General features: G+C 46.9%; 8 protein-coding genes across 8 annotated transcripts; 3 read left to right on the top strand and 5 right to left on the bottom strand.

The window, feature by feature from the left end:
* Nucleotides 1-153: 153 nt before the first annotated feature.
* On the bottom strand, nt 154-1,838 carry BGW36DRAFT_304021 (putative MFS transporter; the record flags this gene model as incomplete). Its single annotated transcript, XM_046211930.1, has 4 exons — nt 154-505; nt 573-1,217; nt 1,279-1,540; nt 1,604-1,838. The coding sequence occupies 4 exons, from the start codon at nt 1,836-1,838 to the stop codon at nt 154-156; spliced, it is 1,494 nt and encodes a 497-aa protein (XP_046068087.1).
* Nucleotides 1,839-4,325: 2,487 nt separating this feature from the next.
* On the top strand, nt 4,326-4,744 carry BGW36DRAFT_386932 (uncharacterized protein). The gene has a single exon (XM_046217060.1). The coding sequence runs from the start codon at nt 4,500-4,502 to the stop codon at nt 4,704-4,706; it is 207 nt and encodes a 68-aa protein (XP_046068086.1). The 5' UTR covers nt 4,326-4,499; the 3' UTR covers nt 4,707-4,744.
* Nucleotides 4,745-5,361: 617 nt separating this feature from the next.
* Nucleotides 5,362-8,362, bottom strand: BGW36DRAFT_304447 (uncharacterized protein; the record flags this gene model as incomplete). Its single annotated transcript, XM_046211972.1, has 2 exons — nt 5,362-7,429; nt 7,488-8,362. The coding sequence occupies 2 exons, from the start codon at nt 8,360-8,362 to the stop codon at nt 5,362-5,364; spliced, it is 2,943 nt and encodes a 980-aa protein (XP_046068085.1).
* A 210-nt stretch (nt 8,363-8,572) lies between these two features.
* BGW36DRAFT_386928 (uncharacterized protein) lies at nt 8,573-11,257 on the top strand. The gene is made up of 5 exons (XM_046217059.1): nt 8,573-8,895; nt 8,961-9,651; nt 9,709-10,440; nt 10,503-10,721; nt 10,796-11,257. Exons 1-5 carry the CDS (start codon nt 8,649-8,651, stop codon nt 10,845-10,847), a joined length of 1,941 nt encoding a protein of 646 aa, XP_046068084.1. The 5' UTR covers nt 8,573-8,648; the 3' UTR covers nt 10,848-11,257.
* A 205-nt stretch (nt 11,258-11,462) lies between these two features.
* BGW36DRAFT_431317 (putative manganese ion homeostasis) lies at nt 11,463-13,589 on the bottom strand (the record flags this gene model as incomplete). The annotated part of the gene is made up of 2 exons (XM_046220968.1): nt 11,463-13,190; nt 13,239-13,589. The coding sequence occupies 2 exons, from the start codon at nt 13,587-13,589 to the stop codon at nt 11,463-11,465; spliced, it is 2,079 nt and encodes a 692-aa protein (XP_046068083.1).
* A 715-nt stretch (nt 13,590-14,304) lies between these two features.
* Nucleotides 14,305-16,544, top strand: BGW36DRAFT_348191 (putative eukaryotic translation initiation factor 3 subunit EifCd). The gene is made up of 2 exons (XM_046213261.1): nt 14,305-14,636; nt 14,700-16,544. The coding sequence occupies exons 1-2, from the start codon at nt 14,429-14,431 to the stop codon at nt 16,253-16,255; spliced, it is 1,764 nt and encodes a 587-aa protein (XP_046068082.1). The 5' UTR covers nt 14,305-14,428; the 3' UTR covers nt 16,256-16,544.
* On the bottom strand, nt 16,397-17,026 carry BGW36DRAFT_41428 (uncharacterized protein). Its single transcript, XM_046219286.1, has one exon. The coding sequence runs from the start codon at nt 16,922-16,924 to the stop codon at nt 16,538-16,540; it is 387 nt and encodes a 128-aa protein (XP_046068081.1). The 5' UTR covers nt 16,925-17,026; the 3' UTR covers nt 16,397-16,537.
* Nucleotides 17,027-17,127: 101 nt separating this feature from the next.
* Nucleotides 17,128-18,400, bottom strand: BGW36DRAFT_400182 (uncharacterized protein; the record flags this gene model as incomplete). Its single annotated transcript, XM_046218608.1, has 3 exons — nt 17,128-18,151; nt 18,207-18,294; nt 18,352-18,400. The coding sequence occupies 3 exons, from the start codon at nt 18,398-18,400 to the stop codon at nt 17,128-17,130; spliced, it is 1,161 nt and encodes a 386-aa protein (XP_046068080.1).
* Between the last annotated feature and the right edge of the window lie 2,240 nt (nt 18,401-20,640).

Below are 20,640 nucleotides of genomic sequence, written 5' to 3'. Positions count from 1 at the left end.
AAAAAGTTTAGAAGGACATTTCCCATCAAACTGCACACAGCATAACGTCTCTCCCCTTTCTAATTAGAATAAGCTTAATATATACTGTTAAGACATCGCAGAATAAGAAGAAAATGCTACGTAAATGCAAATTCGTCATTTTTAGAAATCAATCTAGTAGAACCATCTAAAATCAGGGTTAGAAGGACCATCCCTCAACCTTTCTGTTGGGACATCCAGAGCCTTGAGCGTGATGCCTTGCTTCACATTTCGTCGCTTATTGTCTATTATCATCCAGGCACCAAGAATCAGAGTCAACAAAATACCAGTTCCTCCAAAGGCAGCGGTTGTGATGAGAGCCGGAATGTATTTTGGTGCATCCTGATTCCGGAAGATATTTGAACTAACCACGCCCATCAGGTTAGCCAGAGGGACAGCAATGCTGGTCAAAACCACACGTTTTCCTTCACTCGCGATGTTGTTATTGTACCAAACATCTAGCAGAACAGATGGTGCCGATGTGCCCCTTAAATGCCCGTTAGTAGGAAACTCAATAAACTCGTAGAATGCTAAGGAAAGGATATCTCGCTTACCAGGTCATCATGAAGGACGCAAAATAGGCAACATTAATATCGTGCTCGACATCAATGGCGACGTAAATAATAAAACCAACAAATGTGAAGAGAAACCCCAATGCGATGAACGGAAATCTCCACCGGGTCCAGTCACTGAGAAACGCCAAGATCAGAAGCATGACAGCTCCGGACACATTGGGGGCAACTGTGTAGAGATTTGTTTTGACGGTGCTGTATCCTAGTCGATTGATGATTTGGGGCAAGAAAAGCTGAACGGATTGTAGTGGAACACCCAAGCAGACTTCGATACCCAGAATAATCCAGCTAGTAGGATGTTTGAAGATGGTAAATGCCTCACGAATATTGAGCTTCTCATTAACGACCGAAGAACTATCGAGCCTCATCCGGTCATATGCCAATACTTTCTCTGATGCGGTGAGAAAGCTGGCCTCAGATGCAGACCGCGGCAAATACCAGAATGCAAAGATGGAGAATACGATAGTACCAGCGCCTTCGATGAGAAAAAGGTAGCGCCATGAGGCCAGCGAACCGGACTTGATATGGAAAACGCCAAAAGCAAGCAGCCCTGAAAAGGCAGAAGCGATACTCTGGGCAGCATAGAAAATGGCAAGACGCCTTGCCAGTTCTCCTCGACGATAAAACCTGTATGGCATGTCATCCTTTTTTAGCATTGAACTTGAGCTTGCAGATCGGGAACCCTTACGTGGTTAGATAATAGATCACGAGAGGGAAGAAAGCGCTCTCCGACATGCCCAAGAACCATCGAATCGCAAGAAGGCCACCGAAATTGTAGACGGCGACGACAAGAAGTGTGCAGACGCCGAAGCACAGCATCATGCAAGGCAAAACAAGGTTGGGACCATACATCTTCCCCAGAATTCCAAGAAATGGGGCTGTCAAGACATATGGAATGAAGAAGATGCTCAATATCAGGTTGTACTGGTTACCATGTAGGTGGAGGGTGGCTATACAAAGAAACGCACGTCAGTCACTAAACACAACCCATATAATAGGGCCAGTCCACGTACTTTCCAGACCATCAGTCTTAGCATTTCCAAGGTTCGATTTATCAAGACTGTTGAAGAGATACATGCCCGCTAACACTGGGAGAATGCGGAGGTCGAACTTCCAGACCACACTCCGTTCGGCGTGAGAGTCTATGACCATGGACTCACCAATCTCTGAACGCCGCACAACAGTATTTGCCTCATCGTCTAGCGGTGGCTTCGTCAGGACCTGTTCAGGTACTTTTGGGCTCGACATTTTGTCCTCCGATGGCTTAAAATGGTAGTCGGGACACTACGTGAAATTGAATCCCGTAGAGATGGCGTTGAGCTCAGTTGAGGCCGGTCATCGCTATAAAGTATATATACTGAATTATATCAGGGAATTGATTTTTTTTTGATACAATATGTGTCCATCGTGATTAAGATGGTTGGCTTCGCATTGAGATTGTTTAGTCAAGAATTTGTGTAATTGTCTAAGGTAATCTTATCAGAAGCCAAGGTACTCTATGTACTCTATAACTGTTGCTGGTTCGTTGAGGGATCGACCATGTGGGACTCGTAGTTAGAGCTTATAGCCCATCCCGGGATCCAATGCTCCGAAGTACGGCGGGCTTAAAAAGTCGCCACCTCCCTATAACCAGTCAGCCGTACCGTTAACATTAACCAGCGATTGATGAGTGGGCAGTGGAACCAGATATCATTGCGGCGTGCGCCACACTGCACAGACATTTTCTTAGTTAGAGATAACATGTTGGATGCCTGAGTATGAGGTACTTCGTATGCAGCCGCGGTTAGATAGGCAAATGTGTTCGCTTGCCGAACGCACAAAGAACCAATATCAACTTTCATACCATGCCATAGCCGCTTCAAGATAACACTAGCCTGCTCTACGCTGATGCCCAGGAGAAAAAGCAACTTTTATCCGCAAATGCAGCCATCAAAATTCCAATGCTACTCCTCCACTATTGAGTCAATTTTATTTTTATTTGTTTATTCCAATTCCTGATCTCGATCCGCCTCTACGGCATGCTATTAGCAACGACTCAATCCTTGTCACACCCTTGATGGGTATAGTGAATCCCCCGGTATTCCAATTCTAGGAATAAGTGCCGGGAGTTTCTGGCCCATGTTTATCACCACTATGATTGTATACCTTGTTGGTTCTCTGGATCAGTTCATTGTTGAATTTATAGACCTAAGGATTATTTCAAAACCTCGCTCAATAGGTACCTGAGCCTAGTAGGCTGGAATAAATTCGCCCGCAGGTTTGCAAGATAACAATGTAGACCAAGGCCTGGAAGACCGAAATGGACCTCTGAAAACGGCTGAATCGGTGTCTGGAAATCAATAGCGGTAGATTTTCGTCTCATGAAATAAGACAACACCCTGTCACGTTGGTGCCCATTCGGCTATTCAGGCATCAGCAGACTTCCATGTGGGATTCTTCCAAAGCATCAATCTGCTACCATCACGTCGTTTCAATTGTACGACGGCGCTATCAGGTTAACGTAGATAGAAACCCGCTCGCCCTGGACGAGACCACTCGGACTCTCTACAATCGAGCCATCAACAACTCGTCCAACCTGACGGGTGCAGAACGAAGAAGGAATGATTGCCCATCGTCTGCCACTAGAAGAGGAAGACGCTCTCTGTCGTGCTACCTGTGGACTAAGTTTCTCCGAACTGGTCACCAAAGCCATTCAAAATAGCGATTATCTTACATTCAACGAGGCCCACCTCCTGTGAGCAGGCGTGGTGCGGAACCAAGCTGGAAGACTGCTGAGCGAGCGCGTGCGGCTTATCCCAGAAGATCGAGATCTTGTCCATAGAGCAAACGCAGCAGCCACAACAAAGAGCTCAAAGTCGCCAAGGCGGGTTCCCAAACCGTGACCCACAGGTGGATCGGCCGCCAAAACGCGGCCTATGAGACCTACACCGATAATGATATCCGGAATGTCAGGTTATGCCCTGTGAATACCTTGACGGCAGCACGTCCTAGGTCTCACCGATATGTCTGTATGTGGATTGGTCATTTATTTCAGGGACATTCCAGAATCTGCGCCATTAGAGAGCAAATAAAAACCGCTATTCACCACGGTTTGCATTTTAAACCGTAATTAATGAACGAAGCTGCGGTGGACAAGTTTACACTGCATTGGGTGGCCTATACTGAGCCTGCTGCTCTTCGGAGTCAGTTTTCCTCTAGTCAAGACGGAAATGAGTTCCCCTCTGGTCTACGATTAGACTCATTTCTTTATATAGATCAAGAGTTGTTAGATTCGCGTACAACGTCAAGATCGCTTGTCTGGCTGTGGGAGTCAAAGGAGTCAGCGGAGCCACTCAAAGTGGATATAAAACATATTTTCCCCACTCTATTTGCAAGGCTTACACAGCGTGACCTTCCAACAGACAGGGCAAAGAGTTGGTCATATCGGCACACATCAGAGCTGGAGGCACTTCGTCAAGTAGCAAATTACTCGCGAAACGCAGATGGAGAACACGACTAAATCTCGCCGCCCCCCGCTCGCTACATGTAGTACATACGCCGTGCTCCCAGAAGGATATCTATACCCAAACGGCTATTTCTTTTAAGGACCATATCGTGTGGAATCCAAATGACCCGTATACTAGACGGCCAATTGACCAATTAGTATTACAAATGCCTATGGGTCAGAAATCAATCCAAGTGTTTTGGTGAACGCTGATAGTAATCTGAATGGCTATATAGCTCAAGTCTCGGTGGGATACCTGCCCATGTCTGATATGCTGTGGACCAGTAATGGGTTTAACATTACAGATACCCAGTATATACAGGATATAATTACTGCTATTCAGACAGTAATCCAGGCAACAAGCTATTTACATATGTAATGATGCCCAAGTCAACAGTAACTGGGCCACAGTCGTACAAGATGTGATGAGATATTACCGCCAGTATCAAGAACGCGTCCTCGCAATAGATGGCACACAAATACAACCTGCAGAGATGTATCAAGAATTCGTGCACGAGATGGCCATTCAAGATTTTGAAAATTCTGCACACTGGATTGAGAGAAGAATTGGCCAGTTGCAAAACATTTGGGGGCCATTTGTGGGACAGGACCCCGAGGCCGATAGGCCTTGATGTCGGAGATCTGTTTCTAAGCGCTCAGAAAAATTGTCGTTAATGAAAAAATTGGAAACTGTACAGATATGATTTTCTCCAAGTACTAAAGTTAATATGCGTTGGTTTTAGTTGGCAACTTCGGGTTCGGTGTCCACTAGACTCGCCATTCCGCTGTGTAGTATCGTGTTGCACTGCATGCCTTTTTTCTGTTTAATCATGATAGATTATAGACAGATCTCCGGGTTATAAGGCTCAAAAGGAGTAAGATAGGGTGCATACAGCAGAAGAAGAAGCTCAAAAAGAATAAAAACAAGCCAATGACCCTCCCTATCAATCATTCTAATAATGTTCCCAAACCCTGGCTCTGAAACTTCAAGTTTTACATACGCTCTCAAATACTAACCCTAATCCCAAATCTAACCCCTAGGAAGTTGAAGTAGGAGTTTGAAGTTGAAATTTAAACTTACAAATATCGATATGCTCACTATATAAACAATGACAAATCATCGAACTTCAGAAATTGAATGTTACATGGATAGTCACAGGGGACATCGTAGGTACCCGTCCCGATCTAGTTCTTGAGGCTCGCCGCTCTTATGCCTCAAGCCTCTCTCACCGTCCGCACACTGTCTTGGCCCACCTATATACAAATTTGTGTGGGTAATCAACATTGTCACCAATGCCGGATGAAACCTTTCGCACAGGCGGCAGCAGTGGCTGCTGCATATTCTTGCCAAAGCTTGTTTTTATGGCTATCGGCGTAATCGCATACCCCTTTGATGATCACACAAGGAAAGGTGTCCCAGACTCCGGCACCTTCCATATCAAAAGCAATAACATTAGTTTCCTTTGCAACCATGTCCCGGTACGTGCCGGACTTGACAACCATATCACCAGATCCAATCAAGCCAATATGAACCATCGGCTTATTCTTTGAATTCTGCCGACGCCGTTGAATCAATTGTGCTTCATCGCAGCCTGTGTCTTGACAAATCGACTCGAGGGCTACTTCACAGATAGGGTCCGTACCGTTTATACAGTTTTCACACACTGTGCAGCATTGAGATGCTTGGTGTTTGTGGCGATAGGAAGGTTTGAACAACATATCTTGTTCTGGATAAAACAGCCCATCATTGTCGAGTTCATTTAGATAGTCGGTGATCTTGTCCTGCAGGTTCTTTCGGTATGTTGCAGTCTCCAGCTTTGCTAACAGAGAGCAGATTGATGCATTCGGCCTGCCCAGCGACTCTTCCACACTGATCTTTCGTCTAAAGCGATCAGAGAATTGCCTGCCAAGGTCGTACTGTACTACACCTTTGCTAATAACAACATCCCCGAGCAGGATCTCTTCCCTGTTGCTTTTCAGAGGAATACTACCACAGACACCAACGACGAGAGCAAGTTTCACATTCTTGAAGCTTGTGGCGCAGGAAGCAGCAACGCTGGCCGCGGCAACTTTTCCAATTCCCGGTTGATGAGCCAGAACAACATTTCGCCCTCCCAACACTCCTACAGAATAAGAGTTTCGGTCATTCGATTCCTTGCCGTACGTGTACGATGCTTCATCCCAATGTTGATCAAATGTACACAGGACCGCATTGGCTTCCAGAGGAAGTGCGCATATAATCGCGATCTCAAAGTCATCTCGACTCTTTGGCCTCTGTATCTGGCTGGTATTTTGGTTCAAAGACACTTTCAAATGTAATTCATTCACATTAGAAATTTTTGTCTCAATTTTTCTAGAAAATGCGGGGGGTTTTGACCTACGAGGCTTATCCTGTCGATAGTCAGGTACAAAACCATTAACTTCTTCTGAGACTAGTGTGAATGACATGGGACCTCCCAGGGTTTGTCCAAATGTTTGCCCGACCTGTTCTTGCAAAATATTATTTTGACTTGTCTCGATACCCTGTCCTAACTTGATGATCGTTTTGCACACTCCTTCGTCATCGAGATTACGGCGCTGAAGCAAACCTACCTCGTTCCAGGTCCACTTGGCACCGTTCACGAGGTCCTCTTCCAATGGTCTGACAGCGCTCATGTAGTACGCGTTGACAAATTCTTGATCTGCAAAGAGCGTTTCGTTGCTAGTGTTGGTGAAGCGAAGAAAGGAGGTACGATCTATACAGTACTTGACAGCTCGAAGCAGGCCGGACTCTAAATGAAATCGAAGCTCACATTCTCGTAAAAGGCTCTTGGCTAGATCGAATGGCCTTTTTTTCAACTTTGTAAAGGCTGGCTGGTTATAAATGGCGTCGAGCTCCTCGCCCAGCTCAATCTCTGCTAGAACAATACCGAGGGCAAGAATTGTCGGGAAAGGGTGAACACTGTAAGAGTTACGAGCTTCCACTTGCTGATTATTATCCGCAGTCTTGAATGATGTCGACAGGAAGACCTTGTCAAAGAATGGGTATGGCTGGTCATTTTGTAGTTTGCAGTAGAGCGAGATATCATCAATGTTTAATGACCGACGTATCCAGGGCCCATCGAGAAGGTGTAACATCGAGCGAGCCAAAATTACACCAAGAACACGCTTTGCAGCGTACGTAGGCTTCACGATTTGGAGTAGCTTGCCAAGGCTTTTCTCGATATACTGTTCGTCCGGCTGTAGGGTTTCGAGCTGCTGCGCCAGTTGTTGATCCCATAACTGATTATGCTTGTCTCTGCTAAGCTGGAGGCAATAGGCCCGAGAAATCTCATGGTCGACGAGGCATACAAGTGTATTTGTATTATTTCCAACCCTTAATAGAGAGTTATTAATGGTCGTGAAATAGGTATAAAAGGGAGAGTTGATCTTACCCGCTTGCATGCAAATACACTCGACATTCTTGGATCATGTCAGGGCCGGTCAGAAGTACAAAAAAGCTGTCGCGCGATGAGTCTGCGTCCTTATAACTCCACTGGGGATCAAGACAGAACTTTGCTCCTTCGCAAACACCAAGTCTGCCATTATGGTCATGATCTTCGAATCGACACGGCAGATTTTGATGAAGTGTTTCGTACAGGGTTTGAGAAAGGTGTCGAATGCTGGTCTTCCCGCAAAACGCTGCTTCTTTGATAATGGGCTTTGGAAATTTTTTATGAGTCAGATCATTGTCGTCGTCTAGTGATTCACCGGAGAAAATCTGATCAATTTGGTCATTCCATTCCTTCACCTGGTCCGTCAGGTTTATTATGGCTCGTCGTTCATCGCATAGAAAATCTGCCATGTTGAGAGCTCCCCGAAAGTGGCTTATAGAGAGCTCACGTAGCATTTCCAATCTCGGATAAGGAACGTTGGCCCATTTGTCGACATCTTGTTTAACACTTTCAGAAGAAGTAGTAAGCCATGATGGCAAGAAGGTCATCCGACGGGAGATTTTGTTTGCCTCTTCTGCTACAAATTGCTGGTACTTTGCCTTTAAATAGTCCCAACGCAAGACATTATTCAACGCCTTCGCTACTTGTTTTAGAGAATGTTGCAAGGTTTTTGACTGCCCCAAGGCTTCGACGACCTCAACAGATTTAATTTCAAGGACCGTTGTTGCTAGAGCTTTTCGGAGATCCCGATATAGAAGAGGGGCAGGCAAATGTCTGCCCTCCTTGAAGCCTTCTCCAAGGACTGCGGAGACATCCGCAACTAGATTCATCAGGTGGAATTCATGTTTTTGGTCTGAAATGTTAAAATGGGACATCTTTTGTGATTCACTGTGGAAGACAATGATGTCGAGACCGAGTATCTTGTTTGTATTGAATGTTTATTATCTGACATGTAGACCCTCATTCAGCTGGCTAATTAATTGCTGACGAGGCTTAGCGGGAGCTCATCACAGCGCATTTCGCCAATAGGAACTACAATAAGGCTTTCGCGCGCTTACCCCGCCGACACCTCTCGTCTTTCAGCCTCTTTGTGGTGTGAGAATAAATACACATTGTCTTTGAATCACGCAGTTGGATTCCCGCGCACTGTGAACCAGTCTGATGGCCATCGCTACTGGGGCTGCACAATGTGATCGTCTCTTCGAAAAATGGATGAAAGCTATTGCCGATCACGAGACAGCACTTATGCAAGGTGCAGAAAACCAGGTTTTCAGGTTTAACCTGTGGACTGCGAATAACTTCATCTACGCTCCAACGCGGGCCTCGATGGACTGGAGGCTGCGGAATGCACCTTTTCTAGAGTCGGTCTTGATAGATTTGCTGGATGACCTGAAGAGCAACCTCATCAGTATGCTTATCTGCTGCTTTAGGGTGGACGTCAGATTTGGCCCTAACGATTATATATTTCTTCAGAACAGTCTTCTTTTTCCAAAATCACAATGGTATCGGCGGATGAAGAATTTGCCTCTTTTCCAGATGTTATTAGCGAGATCCTGGATGGTATTTTCCGCTTTTCTCGTGCGGTACGTCGGTCAGGAATCCTTCGCAGATTTGTTAAGCTGGCTAGTTATGTCGAATATGATGAGAATGGAGTAAATCTCACAGAAGGGTTTAGGAAAGGTGCAGAGAGGATTATTGATTTCCGATTAAAGGACTCAAGGGCGAGTAACAGCCTGAAGAGTCGCATTGTTGATAGCATCTGCTTGCGCCAACAACATTTTTCTTACTTGAGAGCCCGGAAAGCGAAGAACACACCAATAAATAACAATACTAACAAACAATCACCAGCACCAAAGTCAACTCTAAGTGCCACATTCACCGTCACAGGCTCGGTTTCTCCAAGCAAACCAAACAAACGTCCAAGAAAATCGCCCCGTGATCCGCGAATGAATTTATCTCTTTTGACAGCAACCACAGTTGAACCTGACCGAATGCCCAAAGCATACTCTATAAAATCTGCAGAGAACTCGGAAGGTGATGATGTGAAATATGATGATTTGGATATTCCAGCACCACCAAAGGCACCAGATCATCTCAATGAATTTGAGTGTCCATATTGCTTCCTAGTGTGTTCAGTGGGAGAGTTAACTGGAGAGAGATGGAAGTAAAGTTTTGTTCTTCTGACTAGAATTTACAAACAAGCCTACTGACTATCGCGAAGGCGGCATATTATCGAAGATCTGATGCCGTATGTTTGTGTACTGGAACCGTGTCCCACACCGAATACGTTGTTTGAGTCCGGAAAGGATTGGATTAACCACATGAAGAGTCAGCATATTGTGAACTGGTGGACATGTATGGACCGTGATCATAGTTCCACTCCCTACTTTGATACCGAGATTGGATTCAAAGAGCACATGTATGAGCATCATGCAGAGCAATTTGAACCTGCATATCTCGAGGACATAGCTGCAGCATGCTATCAACAACTACCAGAGGTTAACATGATTGCTGAATGTCCTTTTTGTTCTGAAGAACAGAGTATGGATATACCTAGATGGGAGATGATAAGTCATGTCGCGGCACACCTTTTGTCGCTGGCGCAGATATCTCTTGCGGGGCATATCGATGGAGATGGAGGTGAATCTGAGGGAAACGAGTCAGTAAAGACTTTGAGCAATAACGATTCGCATTCGGGAAGCACTAGATCCCTGGCCGGAAGCATCTACTCTGATAACGTTCCTGAAACTACAGAGGAAGAACACCGCCTTCAAGATAACATCCAGGGTGACACTAGCGTTCCAGATATAGATCCACAGCAGTGCAGTGTTTTGTGGGACCATATTCAAAAGGGGGTAGAGAATCCAATGTTGGACCCGAAGCTTCAACCTTTTATCGATCGAATAAACGCTCGAATGAAAATAGAAGGAGTGAACGTGGGGATCTCACTCTCGTACGTCTTTTATGATGACAAATATGAATTTTATCGGCATGCTGACGGCAATCTTGCAATAGCGGTGACTCATTAATGAGTGATTTTAATCTCACCGGCCAGGGTCATGATTCTGCGAGTGATCAGGAAAAGCATATCGATAGTCCCAACCCTGGCGGGAGCCCTCAAAGGGTCGAACGCAGCCACCCGCAAGGCATAAATGATCCTTTTGTCTTTCGTGAAACTAGCTTGTGGAACTATTTCGACCCTGGCGAAGAGATTCATCCGAGGAGTCCCAGCGAGTAAGCTTATTTCCATATCCTCAGGTTGACCTCGAGAGTTGGACATCCGTGCTGACAGGGATGACTATCCGCAGCCGTGCACACGTGAAAGAATGGGATAACAACCCTTTCCTCCAGGATCAATAGCATTAAAACGTAGACCTTTTAACTGTTTTTGCGCAACGTTCACGCCTTCACAGCGCATGCTGACGCCGCGACGACAGAAGGAGAAAGGGTTTCATGGGCATATTAGTAGCTCACAAACCTGAGAAGGAAAGTAGAATCATTTAAATACGGCTATGTCTTGTTTCTTAGAGAAAACAATCATATGAGTAATGGGTTTAGCTACTAGTGGCTTTGAGTGATTTGTTCTTTTCAGCGCGTTTTAATACACGCGATGATTGCTGAGGATACAGCAATCAATTGCTGGTCGCCGCTTATTGCTGCAGCTTTCCAGGGCACAGCTAACCGCTCCTTAGAGCGGTTAGCCTGACGATCTCTCCTGTGACTATCCATGTATTTGGATGATCCGTCAATTCATCCGAGGCTGAAGCCGGAAGTCTGTAGGCCTTGCTTTATATTTTCTGAAAAAGATTTCCGATCATTCCTTACATGTATGCAATGAAAATAGATATAGCTTAACAATTACATGTAGAGTATCACGCTAAATTGAATTACAGAAGCAATCATCAATGACAATAAACTCACTTATCAACACCTACTCCTATAGATGCTCGCTACATGCAGACGAGTACAAGACCATCACCACCTAAAAATGAGCCAGAAATAAAAAGGAAAAACAATAAAAGCGACATGTTTGATACTGCTCTTTAGCTCTCGCGTGAAGATGCTTGTAGTTGATGCAGGGCCAGTACAACCACGCCCCGATTGACGTTTAAGAGACACCTTGCTCTTCCATTTGTCGTCATCATCATGCAGATTTCCGTTTTTCAACTCGTCGTATCGTTGTGTACTGCTATACACATCCTCGTCGATGTGATGACTTTTGGTTGAGTCTAGAGCAGCAAGGTCGCGGGCTGAATTGCGATTAGATAATCGAGCATCTCCTCCGGATGTAGCGCTTGTGACGCTGAGAGATGGAGGAACTGCGCTACGGCTTCCCGAACGCATGTGCAAGTGGTCTTGCTCAGTAAAAGGCAGGGTTGGCTCGTATTCTGGTGACTTTCCAAACGAAAGGAAGACCATGACCACGGCTCGAACAAATAGAACAGCGATAGTGAGGCAGAAAACTAGCGCGTAGCGGATAAAGACGCCGAGCTGGTCGGGGAGGAGACAGAGATGATTTTGGATGGTTGCCGTTGGTGCATTATCAAGAGACTTGCCCGTATTCAAATCGATTGGGTTCCATAGTGTTGTCATAACAAAACCAGGATGTCTTACCCCCATTGCCCAGGATAAGCTTTTCACGGTAATTTCTTTCGGGGAGCCACTGAATTCCCTATGTACAATTTCACAATAATCGTGGTCATCTCCTGAATAGACGTGGCTTATATCAGAGCCAATCTTAGAGACTATTTCATTAGAGATAGTCGGGGTGAGAACATTTTGGTATTGATAACCGCCATTAATCTTGAGTGCATTCCGCTCGTCCTGTTCAGGTATAGGATCTGTGGACGATGGAGGAAAGCGCTCGCGCAAAGGACCGCAGGGTGTTGCGGGCTTCCGGTATAGAGGTACATGCGTAAGCAAGACGGTTGGAAACCCCTGTGACTCAATTTCAGCCTTTTGGATGATAGTGTCTGTCGAACCCCCTTGTATGCCCGACTTGAATTTAAATCCTTCGCTTTGGTTGCGTTGAAGACGGAGCTCTTCAGTTTCCACTCGTGCTTTCATGTCTTTAACTTCTCTGAGCCAATTTTCAGTCGGGCTCCAGATCTCCTCGTTTGGTAGATGCCCATCGCCTGCTCCAATGCCGCTGCTACCAGTCTTTGGGTCGGGTTGGTCCATGGCAGATAATGAAACAGTGTCGATCGAAACGAACGTATGGTTCCCGAGGATATCAACACGATTACCTTGGCCAAAATATGCCTGGAAGCGCCGACGGACAGCATCTTGGACTCCGCTCCCAAATCCTAGATCATGGTTTCCTGGCAAACTAGCTATAAGTTTTCGGCCTCGAGCTTCCCCTGCGGAATGAACAGGTGGTTGGTTCCATTGGCGGAAGAATATTTTGGAAAATCGATTATATTCTTTGATCCAAAATTTATCGCCGTACTTCCTGTATTGCTCCTCCGGGCTCGTACTTGTAGCAGTCGACCATTCTCTGCCGCCGTCGAAAAGATCCCCCAAAAACAGGACTGAGTCGGGCACAAGTTGTCGCTCAATCAAAGAAAACGCTCTTCTCATATACTGATCTGTGAATTTCACCGTCAAGGTGGACAAGGGCCACGGTCGACCGGGATATGTATGAGGGTCAACGAGCTGAGGATCGGCTATGAACACGATATGGTGTGGTGTCGCGTTTTCGGGCTGGAATTGTTAACAAATATTTTCTTACCATGGAATATCCAAACATACCCATTTCTCCCATGAATCCCAATAACATTGTGAAATGGTTTCTTGGAAAACCGTCCTCTCACCCCACCACAGTGTGAAAATCCAGATGGCGGCCAGGAAATTCGCAACGCAAAGAGCCGCTTTCAAAGTAGACCCGACCTCCTGCCAGAATGGCTTCAGTTTTCGTGGTCGTCGTCCATAGCCAAACCGCGATTTCACATCTTCAATTGACTCTGAAGCCGAATGACGAGCGTATGAGTACACCGCAATGCTGGCGCGCCACAACAGGGTCTCCTCTTCTTCATCGTACTCATCGTAATAGGATCGGTTCGATGCAGCACCAGGACCGCCGCGAGAGTATGCGTAACTCATGTCGTTAATGAGGTCCAAGGGTGAGACAGTGGACCAGGTCAGCAGCTAACTTCGCATCATTGAACTCGGATTATCGATTAGCGAGAGCAGCTATGCATGGCGGAGTTGCGGGATAAATCAAGGAGTTATTAGATCCATGCACCCGGGAACAGTGTGCTTCTATCGCTTGGTTCGAGGACACGCAGGTGGTGGTGTAGTATATAACTGGGGAGGTTCAAAGAGGTCTCGACGTCTAAGACAGTCGCATCCGCTAGCGTCATACCGCAGACCCCGTGACTCGCCTATGGCTGATTTTATCAGTACGCAATGCTACTACTGTGTATTCTGTTGATTGGGCATGTTCTTAGCTTACCGTTAGTGTTGCTTGGAACTAATTCGATTAGAATTAATATATGCACTGTTTTCGTGGCTGTAACTGAATTTCACTCGGCATCTTGTTTCTACAATTTAGAATCCCAGTTTAGATCCCCACCAGGGGTAGCCCTATCGCTTTTCTGAGATTGAATACGAGGTCTCGCATGTCTATCTAGCCCTGATCTAGATCTATCGGCCACGAGGACATGCTCATGTCAGTTTTGGAATGCTTTCTATTGCCAGTACAAACTTAATAGCTTTATATATGATGCTGGCAGAACGAAGGCGGTGGGAGAGGCTTGCCAAGACTTCGCCCCACTAGGCGGCGAGGCACAAAAGACATCGAAATATTGCCGAGCGTCGATAATACAATACTATTATCCCCGTTCTCGAGCCTCCTTGACCTTTCTGTTTTTGGAGGTTGGAAAAGCTCCTTTTTGCTATAATCAGATTCCGCCGATTCCGCAGCGTAATATCTGATCAAGATGGCTCCCATCTCGATTTCTGACATTGTCTCCTCTCTCCCCTCTGGAGAGGAATGGGGCCCCCCCACGTTGTCTGAAAACATCCTCGACGGTGTTCCTTATGCTCCTTTCTCCAAGGGCGATAAGCTTGGTCGCATGGCCGATTGGACTACTGAAGGAAAAGATCGTGAGCGCGGTGGGCGTCAAAATTACAACCGTAATTTCCGTGGTGAGTAGTGCCTTTATAAACACTAATCCCCGTAAAACTTTTTTCATACTAACGCACACGTAGACCAACAGGTGTACGGTGCTGGCTCTTCCAGTCTCTTCGCTATCCAGGTTGCTGAAGATGAGTCGTCCTTCTCTGTTGTCGACAACACTCGTACATCTGCCAAACCGAGAGGCTTTGGACGTGGTGGTGGTACCATTTTCCGTGGACGTGGCCAACGTGGCGCAATGCAACGTGGTGGACGAGCTGGCTTCCAAAGAGTTGGTGGCGGTGGTCGTGGACAAGACCGTGGCTATGATCAACGAGGTGGTGGACGTGGTGGCCGTGGACGCCGCTTCGGCTGGAAGGACTACGACAAGCCGCAGCGCAACCGTGACAGCTCAGTCAACATTCGACCAGAGTGGGCTCTCCTTGAAGAAGTTGATTTCAACCGCCTGTCCAAACTCCATCTGGAGTCTCCCGATGGCGAGGATCTTGAAAACTACGGTTTCCTCTACGCGTACGACCGATCGTACGACAAGCCCCCTGTCAAGGGCGCTGAGCGCAAGCTGCAGTCCCTCGACCGCGCTGCTTACAATGTGACTACATCATCAGATCCAGTCATTCAAGACCTATCTGAAAAGAGCGAGGCTACTGTATTTGCGACTGCCGATATCCTGTCGATGCTCATGTGTGCTCCTCGCAGTGTTTACTCGTGGGACCTCGTCATCATCAAGCAAGGCGGCAAGATCTACTTCGACAAGCGTGAGGGTGCTTCGATTGATCTCGTCACAGTGAACGAGAATGCTGCCGATGCTCCTCTCGAAATCTCTGAAACCGGCGGCAAACAAGAAACCCTGAACAGCCCTGGCTCTCTGGCTCTGGAAGCCACTGTTATCAACCACAACTTTGCTCTCCAGACTGTTCTCGAGTCCTCTAAGGACAAGGTTGAATTCCCTAGCCCGAACCCCTTCTACAACGCTGCAGAAGAGACCGAGCCTCTTGCATCGAAGGCGTACAAGTACCGCCGCTTCGACCTGTCTCTCGAAAAGGACGAGGAGCCTCTCAACCTGATCGTTCGAACTGAGGTCGACGCTTTCATCAAGAGTTCCAGTGGTCCTGATCAACACATCGTGATCAAAGCCCTGAACGAGTTCGATCACAAAGCCCAAGGTGCCGGTGGCGCTCTAGACTGGCGTACCAAGCTAGCCTCGCAGCGCGGAGCCGTCGTGGCAACCGAAATGAAGAACAACAGCTGCAAACTTGCGCGCTGGACGACCCAAGCCATCCTCGCCAAGGCCGACCACATGAAGCTCGGTTTCGTGTCGCGCAGCAACCCACGCTCTTCTGCGTCACATGTCGTCCTGGGTGTCGTCGGCTACAAGCCTCGCGAATTTGCCACACAAATGAACTTGAATCTCGGAAACGGATGGGGTATTGTGCGCACAGTTGTCGATCTCATTCGCAGCATCGACGATGAGGAAGAGGAAGACACTGAAGAGAAAATCAAGAAATACGTGCTTGTCAAGGACCCCAACAAGCCAGTCGTGCGTCTGTACAGTGTGCCTACCAACACATTCGAGGAAGATGACAATGCCGCGGAAGAGCCCGAGGCGAAAGTTGAAGAGGAGGAAGAGTAAAAGATGTTGACAAATTAAATAGTATCTTCTCTTTCCTTTTCTCTCCCCTGTCGTTTTCTCTGACTAGAGCATATCCATTTACGTTCCTGATGTGGTGTCTTTACGTCCTTTTCCATTTTTGTCAAGTGTAATGACATGATCCAATTCTTATCAATGAAAAGTCTTTTTATATCTAAACCTAAACATCAGTCTTTGGATAGATGTTGATATCTTAGAATCATTTTTACGTATCTACACCGGTTTGGGCACTAGCCAAGCAGCTTAAAAATGTTCAATATTCATTTAACTTTCGCCATTGTGGTGTCCCAGCACTCCTATCCAGCAACGTTTATTCCCATCCTCAACAACTCTGTAAATAAGGCGGTCATTAATTTGATTTATACCGCAGAGAAGATATGTCTTGGTCGAAGGGTGAATTGGCCAGCAGATATATTCACCAAACTGAACACCCCAACATTCCCCGCTCAGGCTACAGGGATGATAAAGAAAACGAAAGAAATTATTCAAAAATTTCAGTGAGATGGAGGGGTGGCTCTTCGTCCGGTAAAAGACATTGGTTGATAAAAGATGAGGACTCAAGGAAATAAACCCGAAAGTGAGCAAACAGACAGCTGACAGACTTGGCAAAAGAGTTGAAGCTTTAGCGAGTAAACAGGTATATATGTACATAGATTAACGTTAAGACGTAATCACTTGTAAGAACCAGGACGTGGCGTGGTCCTTCAGAAAGTTGACATTATTAAACAAGGCAGGAAAAGATAAAATAGCAAAGTTGGATATCAATATGCCGTCCATAAATTGGTGTCATCAAAATATAAGAAATAGTAACAAGATGATTGGATAGATCATGGGGACCGAATATAAGAAACGTACTATGCATACATAACAGCGTCCTCTGTGACTCGTGATGGGGGAGTGCGGCCGTAGTACAATTTAGTGCCCAAAACAGCTTGTAAACAGTCACGCAGTTCGAAATCTTCAATCACGGCACCGAAACCATAACATCGGATCTTCGCATTCAATGTCTCTATTATGGTCTTGACATCATCTCGCGTGAGAGAGCGGTATTGCTCGTGGTTTTTTAAGCTCTGGAGCACCATGATCGGCGTTATTTGTCCATCGGTGATAAGCTGCTTGCTGAGGTTGAGAAGTTTCTCTAAATCTGGAGTCGGGAGATCGTATGTTTGGTGGGGGTAATCATTGCCCTCAGGAACTGTCTCGATATGGCTGGGGGGTGGGCAAGAAGCCATCAAGGCATGGCCGGAGAAAAATGACTCTTTTTCAACATCCTTGTGTGATTCTCTGCAAAGATATTCCGTGTGCACCCGACAAGGTGCTTCCAGCTGAAGTATAAAGTCGATTCCCAATTGGGGATCCTCATCGAAAATGCCGGGATACGGAGATACCGCGCTCGCATTGTCAACCTTGCCGGAAAATTCATGGGACCCCTGGCTCGGGGTAGCGTGATAACCGGTGTTACCGTAGTTGTACGACGCAGGTGGTTCACCTCGCGATCCAATTCGCTCCCCGCCGCTTCGAGGACTCAGTGGCGAGCTGAGGCTTGACGGGGGTGTTGTGAGGAACGTGGGTTGAGATGGAAACCCTGTCGACTGAGAGCCTGCCGTGCTGGCAGTGTAGGGATTAGTTGTAGATATCGATCCTTTACGCGCCGCCAAAGCAGCTTTACGTCGCTCTAGTTCTGGCTCGAATGAGATATTGTATGATTTTAGTATCTCTTTAAGCTGATCATTTTCGTCCTTCAATTGCTGCAGCGCATCATGTTGTTGTTGAAGCTGTTGCCGGGAATTGTTGATTTCAACACCGTATGTTTCACGTAATCGGGAGTATTCAGCTTCCAATGCGCGGATATATTGTTCTTTGCGTTCACGGTGGGTTCTAGATAAAGGTAGATAAGTCACTGTCCATCATCAATTTTGGTTGCAAAACAAACCTTTGTGCCTGGCGATTAAGCTCTTGTCGTCGCGTGAGAGCTGGCTTGGAGTCGGGTTTCGGGCCTCGCCGCTTGGCGGGTTGTCCATCTGTAAAGGGTCAATTTGGCCGAAACAAAACATAGTCGCGAAGGTCAATTAGCTAACCTCTTGTAGTTTTCTTCTGCACCCCACCAAGTATCTTGAGAAACCCCATGTTGAGTTTGCTTGGTTCGCCTCCGTCTAGAAGTAACCATGAAATCAGTCTCGGTTGAATTGATGGTGCCAAAGTAAGATAAGAGGTTACAAGGTACAAAGCATGAAACACATTTCATAGCCGCAGCAATCAACAGCTGGCCAACAAGCATTGAACACAGAGAGATCATGCAACCATTTCACAGTAGATGAAGCAACAAGGGAAGTTGGAAACTCACCAGAATCACCACCCTGCATCACACTAGGTGATGTTGGGTCATTCGGGTAGCCCGGCGCTGCCATTGTGATAAATGTTGAAGAGAATGTTTTCGATTCGTATCGCAGCAAGCACTTCCGTCCCAGTGATGGTGATGAATGGCTTGTGGTTTCGGGGCGCGCTTTCCGATCCGCAGAGCAGTCGCCGGGCAGATGACTGACTCGACTCAATACGAAGAATCGAAAGGGCTAGTAATCGTCGACAGATGAGGTGACACGGAGGGAGGATTCGACAGGATATCTACTGGCGAGGAAGCAAGCAAGGCGGGTGGCGGGGAAGTCGTGGGGGAACGGTCGATCTCTATGACAGCCAGCAAGCGGGTCGAGTTTGCTTCTAAACTAGACTGCTTGACGCGGTGCGATGCGATGCGATGCGGTTTTCATGGGCTCGGTCGTTCCTGGGCAGGTCTATGGAGGTAGTGTCGAACTTTGGCGGGTAGCAAGTAGTATAGCCAAGGTATGCAGGTGGCATGAAAGAAACTGTAGGTTACTGCGGACTAGTCCTAAGTCCGTGGTACCATACCCAGCATGTAACAACGTAACGCGCATACGGTACTTTTGGTCCTGCCGGTCGGGATCAGCCAATGAGAGCCCTAAATCGGCGATCTCGTGATGAGGCGGCTTTGTCACGGTTAATTTTACTTCGTACAGCACGGTTCTGATACATCATTCTCGTTACTTCTCTTGGCATTTTTAACATGTTCATGAATGCTTCGAGGCTTAGTAGTCCATATACAGCAATACAGTCAGATCCCGAAAGAAGATGCACAGCCATGGCCTCGAAGCCTACGCGTCCTCGCCTTTTGCTCGATCCATACCCTTTTCTTGACATTCGTATGGCCCGGGCTGGCTTCAAGTCCTTCAAGCCAACGACCTCCACGGATTCGAAAGGGAGAAATATTCTTGGTACGTGGCATTTGCCGTGAACCTGTATTTAGAGTCGCACAATGACATGACAGAACTCTATCGAATCCATCGCCCTGGTTGCAAAAGGCAAATGCATGGGGCCAGCCACCGAGGAAGACCAGCCTCTAGGAGCTCTCCCTCGCTTGGACTGGGGTTAGAACTTCTTAGTCTGCGGTGCTGTTCTCCACCTCGACAACCCAGACTTGTGCAGCATACGTGAGTCAAGAAAAGGGATAGCCTATGCTCGGCCAGATTCGACCGCAATGGAACAATGGTTGATCGCCGACCACGGCAGCATGCATTATTCGTACCCGGGCCAAGTGGACCCTCCAGGCCACCTAGAACTCAGCGCTCTTAGCCCTACAACTGCCCAGGCGCCAGTTACCATCGCTCAACACTGTTAAAAGCATAATAATTAGAAGAGTAAATCCAACCAAATCGGCACGTTCCACTACGTTATCGACGACAGGAACTTCGATGTTGCTGACTTGCTGCTCTATTCGAGAAACCAGTCTATTGGACGCTCAGACTTGCTGGCCGAAAGCAACGTTAACCCCTAGGAGGCATTATGATTCCCAGTCAATGCTCCACAGAATCGAATATCTTGCTCACATCACATTAGATGATCGATAGCGACCCTTCTTGCATTCGTATTCAGATCTCACTTGGTGCCCAATGTAAACGAAACGTAGCACGGACGGGGAATAGCGAAAAGCAATTCCTCTATTGCGTTCAGTCCTCTCTTCAAGCCCGGTTAGTGTGGCAGATCAAACCACCCGCCCGCTCATTGTCGAGCAGAATAATGAGTGCGCCATAAATTGAGGCATTCAATTTCTGAGCGCGTCTTCAAGATGGACTATTTTCGCCGCGCCAGTTTCCCATGAATCATGTATGTGAATACTTTTCCAATCACATGGCGTCGCGCGACCGGATCAGATGTTCGCTGAATCAGAGAGCTGGACGAGATTCAGCGGTTGGTAGTTAACGTTAGTACATACTAGACAGTAGACTAAATTCACACTATCAGATAGTGGAGCCAGCCATCCTTGGGTTTTCGGGGATGCTCGAAATCCCATGATC

This window comes from Talaromyces proteolyticus (assembly GCF_021365285.1).
Source record: "Talaromyces proteolyticus strain PMI_201 chromosome Unknown BGW36scaffold_11, whole genome shotgun sequence".
Classification (NCBI taxonomy): domain Eukaryota; kingdom Fungi; phylum Ascomycota; class Eurotiomycetes; order Eurotiales; family Trichocomaceae; genus Talaromyces; species Talaromyces proteolyticus.
Note: the sequence above shows the minus strand (reverse complement) of the source record. Positions and strands in the feature narration are given on the sequence as shown.